The sequence below is a fragment of the Protomyctophum bolini genome (genome assembly GCF_963924005.1).
Source record: "Protomyctophum bolini genome assembly, chromosome: 3".
NCBI lineage: Eukaryota > Metazoa > Chordata > Actinopteri > Myctophiformes > Myctophidae > Protomyctophum > Protomyctophum bolini.
The window spans coordinates 47627987-47650011 of NC_137864.1; the positions used below are offsets into that span (position 1 = coordinate 47627987).

General features: G+C 44.1%; 1 protein-coding gene across 6 annotated transcripts in view; it reads right to left on the reverse strand.

The window, feature by feature from the left end:
* Window positions 1-1380: 1380 nt before the first annotated feature.
* add3a (adducin 3 (gamma) a) overlaps window positions 1381-22025 on the reverse strand; it is a 137330-nt gene continuing 116685 nt past the window's right edge. For 4 of the 6 annotated variants that reach the window (XM_080760198.1, XM_080760197.1, XM_080760195.1 and 1 more), the window contains 8 exons: window positions 21764-21940; window positions 18321-18578; window positions 16239-16343; window positions 15462-15548; window positions 12338-12437; window positions 7659-7751; window positions 5495-5766; window positions 1381-5434 (listed from right to left, as the gene is read on the reverse strand). In XM_080760198.1, coding sequence (XP_080616324.1) covers window positions 5513-5766; window positions 7659-7751; window positions 12338-12437; window positions 15462-15548; window positions 16239-16343; window positions 18321-18578; window positions 21764-21940 — 1074 coding nt within the window. In that variant the 3' untranslated portion in view covers window positions 1381-5434; window positions 5495-5512. Of the gene's footprint in view, window positions 5440-5494; window positions 5767-7658; window positions 7752-12337; window positions 12438-15461; window positions 15549-16238; window positions 16344-18320; window positions 18579-21763; window positions 21941-22025 lie in introns of all 6 variants that reach the window. The other 2 variants (XM_080760196.1, XM_080760199.1) reach the window with 2 other exon arrangements.

The following is a 22025-nucleotide window of genomic DNA, read 5'->3' on the forward strand; positions in this document are numbered from 1 at the left end:
ATGCTTTTGCGAAACAGAGCTTGACACAGAATCAGGGGCGATCAGTCACAATCTGTCACTGGGGAGTGGGGACAGATTGTGACTGAACTGAACATTTAACTGATGCTTTAACAGCGGCGTATAACAGTGGAGGTGTCGCCAACATGTTGTTTACTCCTCGTCTCACACATCAAATTATACCTCACACATGATGGCAGGCATCTGGGGAAATAACCCACTGTACTCCCACACTAAATGAGTACATCACATTGCGTGTCCGTTTCCGTTTACCGGTACAAGCCATATGGGCAGCTAGCTACTCAACCACCTACCGGTACAAGCCATATGGGCAGCTAGCTACTCAACCACCTACCGGTACAAGCCATGGGCAGCTAGCTACTCAACCACCTACCGGTACAAGCCATATGGGCAGCTAGCTACTCAACCACCTATAAGACAGTGGTCCCCAAACCTTCCTGGATCAGGGCCCACTTGAAACCAGCATCGCTGAACTAAGACATACTAGAGTCCTGATATTATGCTTGCATATTTTCTCTTTCACATCGGAGGATGAATGTAGTCAAGGCACATTGGCTGTGCAAACACAAATATTCCCCCAGTTGCCTGGATATAGTTTATGAACAGTCTATGTTCATTGTTCCATGTGCAATATAAATGCCATTTTGTGTCAAAGGCCTGTAACTGGTTTGCACCAGCATGGAATATAAAACTCTAGAGCCCCCTGTTGTTCTGGGAGAGCCTGCAGTCTCAGATTGATTCGGTTCTCGACTAGAGTGAAGCAGACTCACTTTTAGACCAGACTCTTTGGTGGCCAAAAAATGAACATGTTGGCATTTCTAAACTGGAGTCATAGCGGTCATTATCAAATTATTGACATTACATTCTTTCGAAACTTTCCACTACGTCATCACTTCCCTACCTATCGTGTGGCACTTCCCATCAATATCTTCATTTAACACATTCACTCTCTCATTTACACATAGGATCCTCTGTCACTGTGCCATCAACTTTAGATTGATATGGTTCATCGAACCGTTCTCCAGATCCATAATTCATTATCTTTTAACATCAATGAGAAAGGCACCACTACTGTTTCTGCTTGGTCACGGAGCCACTATAGAGCATAGGGCTTTTTTAAATAGATCATTGTCCTGTAGCATCATTACAATGTCATGGCTTGAGAAGCAGCATTACATTTGTCACAACTGAATCATGTTACCTGATGTGTACGCCAATATACTGATTGGTTTATGATATGAGTTTAAATTAAAATGAGTGTGCAATGGGTTATGCTCAACTTAAAAAAACAGGGTGGGTTGTTCATGGATGTTCAATGTGAATGCCCCTCTGGTTTTCACAAACATGGAGAATGAGCTTCCATTTCTTAAAATACAGTTTTATTTGTGAATTTACACTGATTAGCAGTACATCTAAAAAGCAACTCCATTAGATAACCATTTATATAGGATTTTCACAGGTCACAAAGTAGCTTGGCTCATTCTGTCATGCCAAAGAAAATGTATTATTATTCTTACAAACAGAGAACAAAATGGTGGACAGAGAGGCATTAGTAAAACAAGGTGCAAACTGTTGGAAATCAGAACAAAAATAAAAGAATGCAAATGCACATTCAGTTAATCCGGGAGCAATTTACGCTCATAAAATGGTTAAAAAAATGAACAGAAAGGAGACTAGTGCTGTCTGTAAACTAAAAAGGGAAAAATAAAAGCATACTGTGATACAAATGGAGGATGAGAAGGGGAGAAAAAAGGTTTCCAGGAAGAGAAATGAGTTTAAAGAAAAGGACAGTTTGAGCAATAAAAATATGGTGCATTAATGTCAGGTTCTCTTTACCCTTTTCCACACGATATACACTTCCACTTCCCAACTGGCTCACACCTTCTCCCTCTGTCGCATGCCTGTAATACCAAGCTAAGCTCTGCTCAGAGCTAAAACAAACTGTTCTTGTTTAACACAGTTAAAGATGTACACTTTAGCTCTGTGACCTTCCCTTCCCGTGATCTAAATTCCAATAATTTCACATTGCTCGCTGGGATATTGGTGCATCTGGTACAAAACGGCTTAATTATATTTCAGAGGGAAGGATGTGTGACAACCAGTTCTTTTTTTTTTTTTTTACAAGTTCAGCTATGGGTCATCCGATGGTTACGTCATGCACACTTTTGTTTTTGTGAAGTTACACGAGGGATTGAAATTGAATTGATTGAAATGACAGGGCTCACTGAGAAATCAAATTAAAATAAAAACAAACAATATTTCCTCTTCATAGCGTTGCCTCAAACTGGTTTCGGGTAAATTGGGATGCTTCAGTTCACGATGCAAACAAATACAAAATTGAGTGAGTGTACAGTAGAAGTATATATCCTCAGTTATTTTATCAGTTTGTAACTAATACAAAGAGAGTATACTAAATGTAACATGTTACATTTATACAGTATACTCTCTAAAGTTAAATTAACACTGAGGATTTTACTGTGTGTTACTGTGTACACAAATGCAGACTGTTTGAGAGACTGCAGGGGGGCGTTTGAATGCAGTCATTGGGGTAATTGAAGAGCTCTCCACAGCACGGTCCCTTTGATGCCAAAGTGGACTCATAGAATATTGGAGAGAGAAAAAAAACAATATGGCTTAAAAAAAACACACACACACACACAAAACACACCAAACAACAATGCTGTTTCATGCTCATGGCCAATAACTCAGGTTCCAGCTAATGGCGGATAGTCTTACGTTGCATTTCAGCACCAGCTTTCTTATGCTTGTTGAGTACATTACAATCTTCCAAGTGTAAAGACCAATGAATTCCTAAAACCGTTCCCTGTATTTCACAACTAGCTTGTTGCTTGTTCCAGCAAAAACCCTTACCAATATCAAACACTCTGATTCACCGGTGCAGAGACCACCTGCAACTACATGGTGTTATATATATATACCACAAGAAAAGTGCAGCACAATAAAATAAAAATATATAGTTTAAAAAAATCTATAGCCAACACATCCAGTTTTCATATATCTGTTATATAGTAATATTTTAGTTATCTGATGTCTACAAGATAATTTGAGAAACCAGGCATCACTACAGAAGAACATGGTCAGCCATATAAATTCAGATTTCTTGCAAAATAAACATGCTTAACATTTTGTATTCTCTGTAAAAGTATAGAAATGAGTACAAAATAGAGTTGACTAATACCAAATTTCTGTGTTCAATTAAAAAACAAAAAACATTTCATGAGATGACAGGGGGTAGTATTCTGCTCCAAAGAAAACCAAAACAATGATGCTTCACTAAAACGTGATTTTTGTTGTTTTATCTCCGGCAGACGGAGAGCTGTCTGTGTGTCTGTCTGCAGTTCATCTTACAAACGTCTAGGCCGATTAATCAGCGAGCATCTCTCTAGTTTACGCTGGCAGCTGGCCAAGGAGGACCTCACCTCAATTCTGAAATACGTTTCAAATCCAACAACAACAACTATGTAATTTTTTTTGGGGGGGAATTTATAATCGCAGTGCAAGTGTCCCTCCAGGCTGTGGGACGGGAACTGGCCGATCACAGCAGGCGATTGGATTGGATAAGTGTCCCGCCAGGCTACAGACCTGGCACTATAGAGACAATCGCAGACATGCAAGATGTGATGGCTGTGTGTTGTTGCTGTATGAGCAAAAACATACCCCAATTAAATGATTATCGCAACCGACGTATAAACAGATAATGCTTGTTGCAGTACATGCCCGACTCTTCCACAGAGTGCCTAATGACGCATACACACAGAGAGGAGAGAGAGAGAGAGACATAGCTTCCCGTCACTCTGTCAAACAATACGAGGCTGCTTTCATGTGGGGTTAATTGGTTTTCTTCGACTGAGGAATTGGCAAAGTAACCCACGGGGCTTTTTTCAGATTCCTATGTGAGGAAGAAGTTAGGAGACGTATAAGAGACTCATCAGGCTTCTGTCTGAGTCATTTCCAGCGCACCGGCACATGCTCCGTTTTGAACCAAGGGCCACGCTGTGAACCAAGGGCCACGTTGTGAACCAAGTCACACCATGTCACAAATCCAGTGGCACGGCGTCCTCCTGGTGGGAAACCACATACAAATCACAGCACTATGTGTTCAACTATTAGAGAGAAATGCAGTTTGGCGTCGTTTTGTCAGACAGTATCAGTATTATTATAAGGGCATGATGCCTCCTGGTGAAGATGTGTGCTCTATCGAGTGCACCTGTCTATTATTATTCTTTTTTTCTTTCTTTTCAGCGAGGCGACGTTGAGATGACGAGGCTAGCACATTAACGTACGACATAAACGTGAGATGGTGCGAGTCGTCGTGTCTCCCACGACATGCGAGAGCTCCGTTGTCCACAGTACCGTACGTACACGCAGCAGCACTCCGCGTCACGTAACCATGGCATTATCGCGCTACAGCGCAGGTAGCAGGAAGAGTGGATGGCAACAGTTGCATACAGAGAAGCCCGCTTGGGGGCGAATAGAGACAAGCTGTGTTGAAGAGAGACTGAAGAGAGAGAGAGAGCAAGGAAGAACATGGTTAAAGAGAAAAGACAGGAAATCAACGCAGCAATGGCTGCATTTCCATGACCAGTGTTCCAGTGTGACCATCATTTCATGTATAGTCTTTATGGTCAGTGGGGTTCACTATCCAGAGTCAAGTGACTGAAGAGCACGTAAAATGGAAAGAAAAAAGGTCATTTCTGTACGCCGAGACTCCACATGTGCAGTTTCTAGATCACTGACAGTGCCTTTATGGACTTGTAAAATTTATACACAGCGGTTTAAAAATTCCATTATCAGCCCAGGAACACACAACACACACACAGGATGAGCCAGTTACTCAGGATGAACGGGGGGTTGTCAGCCAGAAGAGTCCATATTACTTCTGACTGGAGCCCTAGTAGGAGATAACGTATGATTTAGACAGGCTATGTACCTTGGGATGTGCTGGAGCTTTTGTAACCCCCCTTTCCTATTCCCTATCAAACAGTCCAGCACTTTTGCAGGAGCCAAGACTCTTTTTTTAGTTTTTTGAATACAACCAATTCATATATATTTTTTTAAATCTTTTCTCCACGCCCCAAAAAATACATTTTGTACATAAAAAGAACCATTTGTTAAAAACAAAAAGAAACAAATACAATTAAAAACAAATGATGATACAAAATAAAATAAAAACAGACACTGAAACAGACAAAAAAAACGAAACAAAAAAAAGATGCTGAATAAAACCCAGTTTATACTTCATTATATGACGTGTCACGTTTTCTTTGCTTAAAAAATCAGTTATTTTTTGGGCGAGCAACAGTGTCGTGCAATGAAGTATGAATCAGGCCCAAGCCGTAGGGGTTTCCCCCCTACTGCTACACTGCCCTGCCCTCCCCCTGCCCTGCCCTCTGCCCTCCCCTGCCCTCCCCTGCCCTCCCCCGGCCCTCCCCCGCCCTCCCCCGGCCCTGCCCACCTCCCACCTGTTTCCCTTTCAGGCCTCCGTCTTCTCCTTCTTCTTGTTCTTCTTCAGGAAGGACGGGGTGCGGAACTTCTTCTTCTTCTTGGTGTTGGGCGACTTGGAGGGCGAGCTCTCCAGGGAGAGGCACTCCTCGATCTTTTCGCCGGGGGAGCGCACCGTGATCTCCACGCTCTCCACGCTGGTGGTGAGCGCGCTGACGCGCTTGGACAGCTCCTCGTCCACGTGGGCGTGGCCGTCCTTGCCGTTCATCAGGCCTGTGTGGTTATCTGAGTGAGGAAGGGAGGACAGGTTAGAACGAGGACGAGGAGGCCCTTCCTTCCTACTCCTACCAACGGCCGACGCTGAAGGAGGCCACGCTTGCTACCAAAAACACTATACTGGAAGCCTCCAATGTCTTAACTATAAATGCACCAAGTCTCTGTGTGTACGTCTGCAATCTACGTAACTCGATAACCGTTCGCCCCACCGACTTCAAATTCGACACGCGCGTTCCACACCACCACAGGTGTTGAGTCGGTCGGTTGTCGGTCCAAGGCAGGTGGGGGGGGGGGGGGTCTTTACGCAACCTGACCGTCGTCTTAAATCACGCTTCAAGAAGCGGCTTGACGAGATCCTCTCCGTCGCCAAGACAGAAGCCAAATCCCCCAAAATGTGGAAGCCATTCCTGGCACTGCTGGACAATATTTGAATAGGTGTCCTGGATGCCTGGCTGCTATGGTGCATCCTTCACGTATGGACTCTAACTATGCCTGCTTATTTATGGTCATCATTCCCACCCGTGTGTCTAGTTAATTAGTCTTTGTTCAAGCATGTGTTGTTTTTATTTTTCTGTCATTTCGTGTCCTGCATTATCCAACCAATTAAATATATTAAAACAATCAAATAATCAAATAATCGAGAAGCACATACAAATAATCAATATATATATTATTTTTAATAAATATCCGTAAAAAATATTGTAATTGATTTTCCATCCCAGCACATCTGAAACAAAATGCAGTGCAGCCACCAGGAAGCAGCTCTGTTAAGGAATGTTTGATGTCAATAATTAATAGAAAGTAACTGCCCTTCTGCTTTTATCCATACATACAAAAATCAGGGCATTCTGATGTTCTTGTATCTGGATATTTAATGTGGAGAAGAGGCATGGCTAGCGGTTTTAGTGATACTGTGGTGAGTAGCATGCCCAGACGTGGGACCAGACTGTGTTCCTCTGGGTGTTTTGTATTTTGTCTCAATACTCGTACACAGGCCAGCAGTCCGCCCTCTTTGACCCCAACGCCGTCCCCGTGCTCTACATATTTGGTAAACCCCCAGTGATCCGATAGCCCTAGTGAATGTGACCGCGCTGGCTCCACCCCACTCCATTAATGATTATTCATGTCAACAGTCCATTCCTCTGTGATGTAAGCCCATAGTAAGAGAATGGAGGCCACAGGCATCCTGTTACTACACTAAATAACACTCCTTTCAGGACCTGCTCGGGCTATTTTCATCTGGGACAATGGACACAGTGTGACATCAAAAGCGCCTTGCACAACAATTGACCCATTTCTGGCCACAGAATGACATCAACCCGTTGACCTTGTGATCGGTGGCGTCTTCTCATGTGGTTTTGTCTGTGAGCATGTGTGAGCATGTGTGCATGTGAACTGCCAGGAAGTCAATCAGAGGCCGTTTTATGTTTTAAGATATTTTTAGGACCTTTTTGAAGACTTTTTGTTTTTGTACAAGAGATAGTTGAGACACAGGAACAAGGGCATTGAACCAGGGCGTCGTTTGTCAGGGCACATTGCACCCACGTGGTATGTGCCCTGACCACTTGGCCACTTGATTGATATTGCTCATGGCTGTTGTTGTCGTTATAGTTGTGGTGTGTACCCTGCCACTTGAGTTATGGTTTTTTTAATAGACACCTTTATAGTTATCGTTCTTGGTGTGGACTGCGGATGTCCACACTTGGCTCTTAAAGAAGAGTACAGTAACGGCAACACTGTCTCTGCTTAACACATCTATATATATACACAGTACACTGTAGCTATAATGCCGTTGTCCATGTAGCGTGCATTGCGTGGTTTAGTACGGTTACTGTGTTGTAGAGGCAAAAAAAGAAAACAACAACACATTGTGAGGAAAGTGTCTTGGACGTGGGCGATACCTTCTTTAGCTGGAGTGCTTTGTGGGGACTGGGTGAGAGACAGAGACTGAGACAGTGTGGAACCGTCGTCGGAGGTTAGTTCGTGCTCGCCATCTGCAGGGGGGTTGGTGAGAGGGGGGTGCGAGGAGGAGGGTAAGGTGAGGGGGTTTGTTGGGTGTGGTATAAGTAGAGGATAGATGGAGGGTGAGGTGAGGGGGGTTGTTGGGTGTGGTATAAGTAGAGGATAGAAATTGTGGAGGTATAGGTTTGAGGGTGAGAGATTAGTGAGAAGAACACACGTTAGAAACAGGCCATGCACAGATTCTTCTTTCTCTTACTTTTTCAACCACTTTCAAACTGCCAACCACTTTCAAACTTTGGGCATGTCATTATAGGCGGAATATCGTTTTTAAATGAAAGAAATGAGAAATTCCCTAAAATAGCACAAGTGGCAGATAAAGTGGCTCTTTCCATTATTCATTGCACGACGAAGTATGATAAGCCAGTATGCTAAGGAGTAGTTCCCCCCCCCCCCCCCCCCCCCCAAGAAATGACTTATTTTCTATCAATTAAGCCCTGAATTCATGGAGATCATCTTTGTCGCATTCCTTTTTTTTTATTGGCTTTCGCCTCTATTTTATATATATATCTTTTTTTTCTGGAGGGACAGACAGTAGGCGGACAGGAAATGGGGAGAGAAATTGGGGGGGGTGACATGCAGTGAAGGCCGTCTGGGTCGGGAGTCGAACGCACGGCACACTGCCAGACTTGGACTATACCGGCCAAGGTGCCTGGACCGCTGAGCCACGGCCCAGGCCGTCTTTGTCGCATTCCTGAGCTGTCATTTTAGCGAAAAACTAAATAAACCTCCATGCATTCAAGGCTTCATGGGGTGTGAAACTGATAGAAAATAAGTCATTTTTTTTGGGGTGAACTAACTCCTTCGGAATGCTTGTCTGTCGGTCAGTTGGGGTTTCCAGGACATTCTCAGTTCCCAGAGAGCTATAGCCTCTCCTGACAGCTCAGCATGCACCGACACCGTGGTGTATTATTGCGTGGCTGACAGCTCAGAATGCACCATAGAGTATTGCGTGGCAGGGTAGGTTTTTTTGCTCCTACAAATTTGTGTAGTTCAGCATCAGCCAATGTTCAAGGGCTCTCGTTAATCACGGCTGAACTCATGATGAAGCATAACGTGTGGGCTGCGACGCTGCGTCCACAATTAAATACGTGGTCATTATGTTTACAGCCCAGCTATGCTTTGGAGGCTTCATGAACCACTTTACATCCCAGTTATCGATGTCGGTGGAAAGGAAACCGACAAAACCCTTCTTTTTAATTGTTACATTTTTTTGTTAGTAGTTCAAATAGCCAAACTGCAAAAGCTCACAACGCATCGTGGCGCATTGTGAGCTTAATGTGCATAGTATGCTATTTTCACTACTTTCGTCCGACACTTTTGTATGAAGGGCATTAATTGACAAGGTTTTTGCCCGACAGCAACAAAACGATACATCGTCATACGATGGATATCCAAAGTAACCGATCTGCAAGCTCACAACGCGCAGTGGGTCTGGTAGATCTGCCATTTGTGAACATTTTGAATTTTCTTCCTCCTACAATGACGTGCCCAGAATAGGGACACTCTTACACTGTATGGTCCTTAGCATTTCTTATGCACAATATTCCCATTCCCACTTATACAGTATTATCATGTTGTTAATAGTTAGCATGCAGAGAGTCATACTCATTCGTATATTACAGCATACACACAGTACAGCTCTGTACTCTGTGAGCTCTGTAAAACAAGCAGGAAAATATTTCATGTTATACATTCTGTGCATCTCATATTATTTGCATCAACAAATACAAATCTCACTGATTATCTGCCATGTGATCCCAACAAGTGGGACGATCATGTTTATCTCAGAGAGTGACACACACTCCCAACAAAGACATGCTTAGTGAAAGCTGGCCTTTGGTTGATTGTTGAATAGCTATGAATACAAATAAGTAGTTTTATTTTTATGGTTAAAAGAAACAATAAATCTTATTGAGTGTAGGTTCTTTACATTGTGAAAGGTTTTCTGGTTTTCTACCGGGATGTGTTCTCATATGTACTCTAGCAATAAAATAAAAGTTAAAGTTAATAAAAATTAAATTACTACGTTTAGTTTGCTTGCCTTTTTGATTAAAAAAATCATTTTTTTTAAAGGGCACCCATACTGAACGTACAGAACTCAACCGGATGTCCTTATTTTGGCCATATCGTCATCACCGAAAAATGACAAAAAACTTTAAAGATTTCCGAAAATAACAGAATGACAAGCTCGCAAACGTGTTGGCACTGTAGATCTGCTACTTTCACTATTCGTCATACGACAAAGGCCTCCTTCATAATCTTTATGATGACAGAAACCTCTAATAACTTATTTTTTTCACATTTTCATCATAAAAAAGAAGCCGTTTTGGACTTGCAAGGTTTCCACCCAACAGCAACGTATATATATACTTTATGTGTGTGTGTGTGTGTGTGTGTGTGTGTGTGTGTGTGTGTGTGTGTGTGTGTGTGTGTGTGTAGGCTAGCCATGCGTCAGGCCGCTCCAGACGGTCTCCAGCCTGTGTTATGATTGGCCACCGGGGAGGCCTGCATGGAGCTGCGGGGGTGACAGTGTCATAGCAACCGGCTCCACTCATGTGGCGGTGGTGTGTGAGGACCTGCTGTCAGGCCATCTTTAGTCACACACACACACATACACACCCGCTCAAACACGCATACATACGTATGGAAACGCACATTCATATACATGCTGCACACGATCACATCTATGAGCAGACGGACGCTCACTCACTCTCGCTCAAACACACGCGCGCAGCCGCGCACACACACACACACACACACACACACACACGCGCGCACACACTTGTGGTACTATGCTTGTGAGGACATTAACATTTGAGCATTGTGATTTTCTTTTCGTCCCAGACGTTAAGTCGAAGATAGCCGATCTAAAAGTTCACAACACGTTGATCAGCTATTTTATTTTCATTGTGTATAACTCTAACCCCAACATGAATATTTAACTAATTGTAAGCCTAAACCGTATTCATCCGCCAGTGAGGACCAGGAAGGAACAGTTGTCCTCTCCTCACAATGTCCATTTCTCAGATTCTACTATACTTGCAGGGACATTTGGGACCTCACAAATATGGTAATACGAGTACACACATGATTGACTAACTGCAGCAATACATGGCCTGCAGTGTAGTGGACGACCCCCCTCAGCATCCATTCATTATTGATTTTTCCTTTGCTTCAATGAAAGACATTGGAACAGAGGGCTAATATAATTAGCATCGACCGCTCTCCACAACCCTGTGCGCGTGCGTGTGTGCATGTGTGTGTGTGTGCGTGTGCGTGCAGGTTTAAGTGTACATGTGCGTGCTTAGAAATGCAAGGCAGCGTGTTAGAATATATAGAGGTTGTCCACTGGGAATGTTGCTAAGGAGACGTTTTACGGTAAGATGGTGCTGCTTGGCTGGGCCCTTGTTTGTTATTGAGACAATAGGGACGGGCTGCCTCATGTACATGTACGTGTGTGTGTGTGTGTGTGTGTGTGTGTGTGTGTGTGTGTGTGTGTGTGTGTGTGTGTGTGTGTGAGAGAGAGAGAGAGAGTACAGTAGGCGTGTTCATGCATGCATTAACCCATTCTGAACGGGAACCCGTTTTGGTGTTTAGCATCACGTTATGCTTTAGCTATTGAAAAATAGCAGATCTACAAGCTCATAGCGCGCCACCGAGTGGCGCGCTACGAGCTTGTAGGTCTGCTATTTTTGAAAAATCGAAGAACGACTGACATTTTTTTAGAATCTGATCTCAGGTCAGAATGGGTTCATCAGACCAGTGTGTGTGTCCAGTGGAAACCTCGTATGAATCTGATCTCAGGTCAGAATGGGTTAACATATAATTGCTGTCAGGCAGAAACCTTGCATCTCCATATTTATACTTCTTATGGGCGTTTCTTTTGGTAAATGACTTCACTTCATTGTATCGAAGTGTGTCGAGGAAAAGTAGCAAAAAATGGCCAATCTACAACAAGCTCACAACAGGCCGCATTACGGAGATCTATTTTCGATACTTTTGATTGTGATTGTGAAATGTGAAGGTGGTTAACCCATTCTGACCTGAGATATAGCGCCACTCGGTGGCGCGCTATGAGCTTGTAGATCTGCTATTTTTAAATAGCTAAAGCATAACATGATGCTAACACCAATATGGGTTCCCGTTCAGAATGGGTTAAGTCTGTCTGTGGGTTTTATACACGTATATTTAACCAATGAGTATGAACAAGACCTTGACTGAATAATAATAATAATAATAATAATAATAACTACGTTAGATCTATCAGAACGCGCCAACACAGGTTCCTTTTTCTTTTGAATTTCCTGAATACTAACGTTTCTTTTTTTGTTTTCCGGCTCGGAAAACAATTATAATACGATCCTCCTGCAATCGTTTATGGGCTTTGGGTTCCTGTGCATGGTGTTTGTGTGTGTGTGTGTGTGTGTGTGCGTCCACTTGGTTTATGTGCAAGCATGGTGTGTGTGTTGGGTTTATGTGCATGGTGTGTGTGCGTGTGTGTGTGCGTGTGTGTGTGTGTGTGTGTGTGTGTGTGTGTGTTAGTGCGTGCGCGTTGTACCGTTGGGGCCCAGACTCCTGCTCTCGCCGCTCTTCCGGTACTCGGCGAAGGGGTTGGGAGGCAGGGGGACCATCTGCTCCTCCTCTGTGGGCACGTATGGCTGGGGAGGAGGAGGTGGCAGGGACAGGAGTTAGCAAGGGAGCAGGATCATGCACACACACACACACACACACACACACACACACACACACACACACACACACACACACACACACACACACACACACACACACACACACACACACACACACACACACACACACACACACACACACACACACACACACACACACACACACACACACACACACACACGCACACACGCACACGTGCACATACACTCACACTCAAGTGTTTCCGGACAGATATCTCGTGTAACAGGATTTCATTACCTACAATTATACAATGGACAATTTATTTATTGTCAGGCAAGTGGGCATGACCTTTGGTCAAGTAGAACATGGCCTATACTCAAAGTGCCTCTGAGACCTTATAGTGTCAACTGTCCACCGCCGAAGGCCTATTCATACTCCAGCTTTAGGTGACAAGGTGACCACCGAAAACTACAACATGACGTCACGCCGCGGTGGTAAGAGACTCACCGCTCACCCAAACGCATCTCTGTTTTTACTAAAACTACAACATGACGTCACGCCGCGGTGGTAAGAGACTCACCGCTCACCCAAACGCATCTCTGTTTTTACTAAAACTACAACATGACGTCACGCCGCGGTGGTAAGAGACTCACCGCTCACCCAAACGCATCTCTGTTTTTACTAAAACTACAACATGACGTCACGCCGCGGTGGTAAGAGACTCACCGCTCACCCAAACACATCTCTGCTTTTACTAACCACCGTTTTGGTGGTCACCTTATCACCTAAAACTGGAGTGTGAATTAGGCTTTTAGTCTGCCTTTTTCTCTCACACACACACACACACACACACACACACACACACACACACACACACACACACACACACACACACACAATATTGAGCACACATATTGCACATGCACTCATGCATACACGCCCCCACACACACACACACACACTTTGAGAGACAAACATATAATCAAACACATAACGCACGCACACACACGTCTCTCTCTCTCTCTCACACACACACACACACACACACACACACACACACACACACACACACACACACACACACACACACACACACACACACACACACACACACACACAAACAGACAGAATTAGGCTGTCACACATGCCCACTTAATTACAGGGCATGCAAGCAGTCACACAATGAAACAAGAGAGCGTCGACCACATTACACACACTCAGTACTTATTTAAAGACGTCTACATCTACTATACGCATTCACATGAAGTGACGTGAAATGCAATGTACAGACTCTCATGTTCAATATTAAAGAATGACCATAAAATGGGCTCCCCTGAGAAGAGAACCAGACAGTTCACTGGGTTTTAAATGAGGGGGAGTGGTGTCACATCACAGTGAACATGAAAACACACACATGCCCACAGAAAACGCCTGTGGAGTGACAGGCCTGTTTAGCTCAAGCATGATTTATATACGTTGGTGTTCGGAAATAGCAGATCTAGCTGTGAGCTTGTAGCTCGGCTATTTCTGGCGCACGACACTGTGCGTGTTGAAGTATGATTCACACCTTTGCTGTGTACAAAACACACAAACAGTCATGCTCTGAGACTTTATCTCACAAAAGAAAAAACACAAAGTATAATAATGTATATAATAATAATAATAATAAAAAGAATGTCATTCCATGTTACTAAAGGAACACACAAGCAGGCATCTTTTTTAACCCCCCAAATGTTCAACTAAACCCATCAGATGCAAACTGAAAAATACATTAACACCTGTAGATATTTACCATTATATTTATTCTCACTGGGTCCTTCAATGCAAAACACACACAAAACCAGGCATGAAAACGTTAGAATCCAAATTTGTTAAATATCCCAAAATGTTTTATGTTCTAAAACCTAGAGTCCAGACTCCAGGTTTTATCTGTATGTTATTAACCCTTGTTGCAGAATGCATGCAATGACTCCATCTACTGGTGATATGTGGTAATACAACATTAGGTGAATTATAGTTCTCTCTTTGAGAAGATTCAGATCAGAATAGAAATTATCAAAGTTACTTGTTCAATCTCCATGTCATCTACAGTAGATTCTACTCGGCACAGAATAGCCATTTGTTACTCTTTTTAACAAATGCCAAATGCTTTAGCACATTCATGAAACTACATTTATTTATTTTTGTAAAGGAATGCCCTACTTCGTCTTACTACAGTGTCACACAAAAGTAATTAAAACAACATTGCGTGAAAGCCAAAGTGGTTGAATCTCTATGGGTTTTATATTGAACGCATTTTTTTTGATCCATTGGAACACAGGTACCTTTCCCCTGAAAATAACAGTTTTTTGGATATAGAAGCCCAACAGCAACCATACCATATTCGTTGTGATGTGGATGACTGCCAAAACTGGTCCGAAAAAGCATCTATTCTATCAGGAAACTACAAGTGGAGTTGGATATTAATTGAGGGGTCATGTATACACTGCTGCCGCTATTCTTTTTTCTCCTCTGAACATATAGCTATTTTTCTACTCTGTTGATGAATTGAATATATAGGATCACAATCCCCAGAACCTTTTGTGTTATCCTTTTGGCCTAAATGTTTCACTGTACCTCCGTGCTGTTTACATGTTGTGACTAATAAAGTATTCAATCCAACAACTCACATGTTCATTGACAGATATTTACATTTGAGAGATGAAGGATTTAGACCAAGTTACCAGCAGCTTTTGCAAGTAATACATTGTGTAGGGCTGTTCGATTTGTTTCGAGAAATTAAATTAGTGCTTTGCAAATGTTAAGTTTGATTCAAGAAATGTACCTACGTGACAAACTGTAATGAACTAGGTTAGCATTAGTAATTGTTACATACATTTGGTGTCTTTCTATTATATTAATCAAATATAGGTCGAGAGAACGGACTATTCCATTGGTTTATATTTATTGTGGACTGATGGTATTGCTGCAGTGTCTTATAAAGAGATGTAGCACAGTAGCACAGCATGCTACGTCGTCCCAACTCTCACCTGTCGTGGGGGATCAATGGGGATGCCAGCCAGGTGTTGGGAACGTGGTCCTGACGTCATCATGTCATACCTGTTCTGGTCTCTGATCTGCGACAGAGAAAAAACAACACAGTCGATGGCGTCAAGACTTGTGTCATAGAGCCAGCAAAGACGCAAAGGGCGGGAACCCCTTTTGGTGTTAGCATTATGTTATGCTTTAGCTATTTAAAAATAGCACGCCACCGAGTGGCGCGCTACGAGCTTGTAAGTCTGCTATTTTCTTTTTATCGAAGAACGACTGACATAGAAACATTTTCAAACAGACATTTTTAGAATGGGTTAACAGTTAACGCATAGGTTCTCAGAGTGGGGTCCGGCTGTCCCCGGACCCCACCCCAGGGGTCCTTGGGGTGGTACCAGGGGGGTCCCCAGAAAGAAAATAGAATAATATAGAGTCACAATCATTTTAACCACTTTAACCCAGTCTCAGGGCGGACACTCTAACCGCCAGGCCACTGAGCTGGTGTACTGTAGTGTGTACTTTACTTAGCTAAAATACAATTATAAGTGCTGCTCACGGTGGAAAGCAGCCAAGCAGACAAAGGAAAAAGAAAAGTAAAGTCCTATTGACATCATCATCGACCAGGTCAATACAATAAGTATTATGTGAGCTTAAAATAAACCAGACCCATCCACATTTTTCTAGGCCCAGTCATTACACACCTTCGCCACCTGTCTTTGGCTACAGTGTTGTATGACGGTACAGTGACCTCAGAGGAGTGTTCAGTTCAGACTCACTTTGTTTCTCTTCTGCTGCACTTCACTGGGGTCTGTGTTGAGAGGGACAAACTGATTGGGGTCTTCAATCCTGATCGGGGTGCCCGTCTCCTCCGCTTTCATCCACTGCAGAAGAACAAAGAAGAAGAAGGAAGATCAAGTTCAATCTATCTTCTCTAACATTATTACGCATTGGGAATCAAGAGTGTCTCTCACTGTCCATCAAAGACCAACTAGTGTTTTCCCCAAAACTCTAGCTAGACTAGACAATGTCCAACTTTGCTTCCCTCAAAAAGAGCCACTTCACCCCTTTTGCAACCAGATCTTATTATTATTATTTTTTTTTACAGCAAGGAAATATTTTATTCATCAATTTTGACTTCACAACACACATAAGAGAAGCATAGGGTAAACAAAGTATCACCATCAGATTGAATAAAGCACCGATGTGGGATATCTCTGTGCCTCATACGTGTGCACCATACTTTAGGTGAATTTTTGTACTTTGTTACACAGACTTTTCCAAAAGTTAATAACATCACCTAACCAAGGATTCATGTTGCTATATACATGTCATTAGATTGTACTGATGTTTGCCTATGTCTCTTGATTAAAACAGTGGTTTTCACATGACCTACTGTACCTAAAGAACTTAAGAAAATGTTGTATGACAAAAGGTTGCAGCTTCCTCAGAACCCTGACTTTAGAAATACTAGGAGAAATTGGGGGAAAACGGCTGCATGGGCTTTCTGATTGATGTATGATTTCAATTTCAGCAGCCATGTGTAACAGAAGTGGAGTGTTTGTTTTGTGATGAATTGCTTTTACAGCTTCACCCAACTGATGCATGATACATTCCCATTCCCAGGCGCCACAAACCACTTGGCTATTGCCACCTATGTCAAGGGGGTGTAATAAAACAAGGTAAATACATTTCGAATATTACTATAACTTAAACTCAATTTTTGTCTCTAGCATCTTAATGATGTTTGGGAGACAAGAAACACTTTCCATGTGGATGATTTGTGTTTTTAGATATTTTTGTATTTCAAAGTGTCTGTGATGTCATGGACACTGGTCTCACTGCTGGATTACTACACTGACCAGAATGCTTTGCTGCACTCACCTTACTGAGACAACGTGTAGTCCAGGAAGGAAGTGAGATTAGTGTCCATGGCACTTTGAAATACTAAAATATATAAAAAAAAAACCAGGAAAGTGTTTCTTATATAATATTATGCAAATCATATTGACTTGATTTGATGCTACATTCGTACATGCTTGATGAGGGCCAATAAGATAGTATGACATGCAATTCTACATTTGACCAATAGAGGGCAGTCTAATACAAGATCTAAAACAAGGGGAGTTCAGGTCCAAATCAACATGACTTTCTGAGCAGAAACACCATTATAATCCACACAAGCTGGCCATTGATATAATACATACAATCTGTGTCATATTAATGTTGAAATGACATCCCCATTTCACACTTTGCACATTTACTGAGGGGGTATAAATGTAACCATGGGTGGCCATAGCTCAGGTTACAGGTTCGAGAAAGAGGGGCGGGGCGAACCGAGCACCCAAAAAAAGGAGGGCGGATCTAAAATCAGGTTTCGACTCAAACGAGTCTTCATCAGGGCAAGTAGTCAAAGTCCCAGGTTCGGTTCCAGGCCTCGGCAATGTGTTGAAGTGTCCCTGAGCAAGACACTTAACCCATAACAGCCCGCTGCTGTTGATACTTGGATGAGGATGTGTTAAATGCAGATACCTCATTTCACTGTGTATGCAAGTATAGAACAAACCCTTACTGCTTAGTTACATTTGTTAACCCATTTTGGTGTTAGCATTATGTTATGTTTTAGCTATTGAAAAATAGCAGATCTACAAGCTCAAAAATAGCAGAGGCGCGCTACGAGCTTGTAGTTCTGCTACTTTCGAAAAATCGAAGAACGACTGACATAGAAACATAGCTTTTTCAGAAAACTGTCAGGATGTAGAAGACATTTTTTAAATCTGATCTCAGGTCAAAATGGGTTAAACTACGCATGGTCTCACACACACACACACACACACACACACACACACACACAGACTCACCATGGTGGTGCGGTTGTGGTGATGGCGGTCGTCGCTGGCCTCCACAGCGACCTTGGTGTAGCTGTTTGGGGAGTTGAGCCAGCGCGTCTTCTCCCGCTGCTGCCTCTGCTGGAGGAACTTGAAGGGCAGCCGTGTGGCGCCCTCAGTGTCCTCGTCGAACATGAAGGCCGTGACGGTGGCCGGGATCTCCACCTCGCTCTTGTGCCGCGGCTTGTCCCGCACGATGGGATGCCGGTAGGCGTAGCCCGTCCTGTAGCCCTGGATGGAGAGAGAGAGAGAGAGAGGACCAAATGTTAAAGAGACACTCTGGTACAACAGGCCTGGATGGAGAGAGAGAGAGAGAGAGAGAGGACCAAATGTTCAAGAGACACTCTGGTACAACAGGCCTGGATGGAGAGAGAGAGAGACACTCTGGTACAACAGGCCTGGATGGAGAGAGAGAGAGACACTCTGGTACAACAGGCCTGGATGGAGAGAGAGAGAGACACTCTGGTACAACAGGCCTGGATGGAGAGAGAGAGAGACACTCTGGTACAACAGGCCTGGATGGAGAGAGAGAGAGAGAGAGAGAGAGAGACACTCTGGTACAACAGGCCTGGATGGAGAGAGAGAGAGACACTCTGGTACAACAGGCCTGGATGGAGAGAGAGAGAGAGACACTCTGGTACAACAGGCCTGGATGGAGAGAGAGAGAGACACTCTGGTACAACAGGCCTGGATGGAGAGAGAGAGAGAGAGAGAGAGAGAGACACTCTGGTACAACATAGCCTGGGTAAACCCACTCCCCCTGAGGGGTTTACCCAGGCTAGGTACAACAGGCCTGTGAGAGCTGTGGTGGAACGCTCTGTTCATATTAAATCCTCTTTAAATGATTATGCTGATACGTCTACGATAAGGCTATGTCTGTCTGTTTGTCCCGGTTTAATCACAAAAAGCGCTGTCTAAATGTTTTAGATCGGCGGTACTCAAACCTCTTCATTGTAGGGACCCCTATAACTCTGAGAATGTAACATGTGGACCCGTTATCCACTGTTCCACAGAGTTACAGACCTGTAAGTGTCCATTTGGAACCCCCTCAAGAAACCCTGAAGGTCCCCGGACCCCACTTTGAGATTTTTTTTTTTGTTAATAGGATCAATGGAGGCCGGATCATCCCAACTACGGGGTCATATGTCATAGATACATCATTCATGACTGACTTCACGGACTGGCCACACAAAGTCTGAGATCCACATGAAGCCAAGACGTTGTTATTTTATTATCATCATTACTTCTTTTCAAACTGAAAACCTTTTTTTTAAGTCGATAATATCATCATTACAGACTGAGTTGTCCAGACTACGTATGAGTTGGCCTCAACCGTGCCACTGTCCACCAAAAGCCAAATAATATCATCATTACAGACTGAGTTGTCCAGACTAAGTATGAGTTGGCCTCAACCGTGCCACTGTCCACCAAAACGGCAACAGGATTTACAGACCCGTGGTCCGGAATTAGCACTGTCAAGTTTGTTTTCCAGTTTAATCAATAGAGAGGGGGTCAGGGGCGAGGGAGAGGGTCGGGGGCGCTCCCCATGCCCTCAAAGGGAGAGAGGAAAAACAGTGCTGTGTGACCAGAGGGGTTCCTGGCAACACAGAGGACACAGTCAGCCCAGCCATTTCCTGTCTCTCACCCACTACATCCCCTCCCTCTGTCCTCATGTGTCCAGTCCTCTCACACTCCCATCTCTCCCTCACATGTCAACGTCCTCCCTCTTGGCCCACATTCTCTCCAGACCATTTTCCACCATAAAAAGGATATTCTATTCAATTCGACCCCGACTTGGCAGACCAGCGTATAGATCCCCCATTTTACGGTGATGTGCAAGATTACACAACTCGGTGCGTATTCGAGCGCCCAACTGCTCTTCCAGAGAAAGGCTCCGTTTATGAGGTATGAGAGACGGCAACGATGGAAGAACACAAGGGGAGAGAGGAGCTGGTCAGCCGCTCAATGGACCAGACGAGCAATGAATCATCGAGGAGGGAATGAGAGGAGAGGAGAGCAAGAGAGGGAGATGGAGAAGGGGGAGGAAGAGCAAAGAGAATGTCAGAGAAGGAGAGAGAAAGAGCCATACAGGCAGAAAGAATAGATTAGAGACCCACTGACACAGACTGACAGAAAGTCAGTCAGCCGGATTAAGACGCGGCGGAGGGTTTGTGTTGTTGAACCCTGCAGACAGACAGCGATGGGATCCGCTGTGTTTCTGTGTTTACTGAAACTCCCACCGTTCTACGTCCCGAACCACAGCCTACAGGGACAGACACAGCTGCACCGCTGGACCAGTGACGCACCTTCATTCCTCTTTAATCATCCACCCGCTTCCCCTCCCCTCCCCTCCCCTCCCCTCTCCCCACTCCTCTTCTCATTCCTGAAACAATACTTCTCCCCCTGTCTTTTCTGGCCCTCTTACTCCCATGACTCAATCTGTCTGCGAACATCCTCCTTGGAAATCATTTTGTGTCTTTGTTACGCCATACGTGCTTCTCCGTCACGTCATATTCCGGTGTCTTGTTTACACGTTGACCCACGTGATTTCCTATTAAGTGCTCTTGGTCTCTGGCAGTGTTAGCTAAACACTGGGTCGTGAGGACTCATGAGTGACCAATGTTTGGTTTGAGGACCCATTCTTCTGGGTCGTGATTAAATAATAAATATCCTATTTTGTTCCACATTTGTGTTTGCATGAATATTTAAGACATTTTATACTTCATCATACCCCCCCCCCCCCCACACACACACACACACACACACACACACACACACACACACACACACACACACACACACACACACACACACACACACACACACACACACACACACACACACACACACACACACACACACACACACACACACACACACACACACACACACACACACACACACACTTATTCTTCCCCCCACCCCCACTTATTCTGGGGAGAACATTCGCCCCAAGATAGAAAATCTACAAGCTCACAACACTTGTTGATCAGCTATTTTGGTGTATAGAGGAAAAATGCGGCCCAAACACAGTTATGAATTTGTAGGTACGGTTTGCTGAGAACGGAGGGCTTACGTTCCCATGCAGCGAGGCTAACAGACTCACCAGGTTATCCCTTACGTTCCCTGCAGCGAGGCTAACAGACTCACCAGGTTATCCCTTACGTTCCCATGCAGCGAGGCTAACAGACTCACCAGGTTATCCCTTACGTTCCCTGCAGCGAGGCTAACAGACTCACCAGGTTATCCCTTACGTTCCCTGCAGCGAGGCTAACAGACTCACCAGGTTATCCCTTACGTTCCCTGCAGCGAGGCTAACAGACTCACCAGGTTATCCCTTACGTTCCCATGCAGCGAGGCTAACAGACTCACCAGGTTATCCCTTACGTTCCCTGCAGCGAGGCTAACAGACTCACCAGGTTATCCAGCATTCTCATCATGGACTCAAACTCCAGCTCGCCGAGCTTCCACTTGTGCTGGCTGCCCATGTTCACGGCCGCGGCGCTGGCTACGTCAAACACTCGGGTCTTGTACTGTTCTCTGTCCAACACGATCAGGTTGTCTAGGGTGCCGGCACATGAGATGGCATTCACCTGGAACCACAGGGTATAGGGTAGATAGGAGAGAAAGAAATGGAGAGTTATAAAAATGCTGTATGAAGTGTGTAGGAGCCGTAAT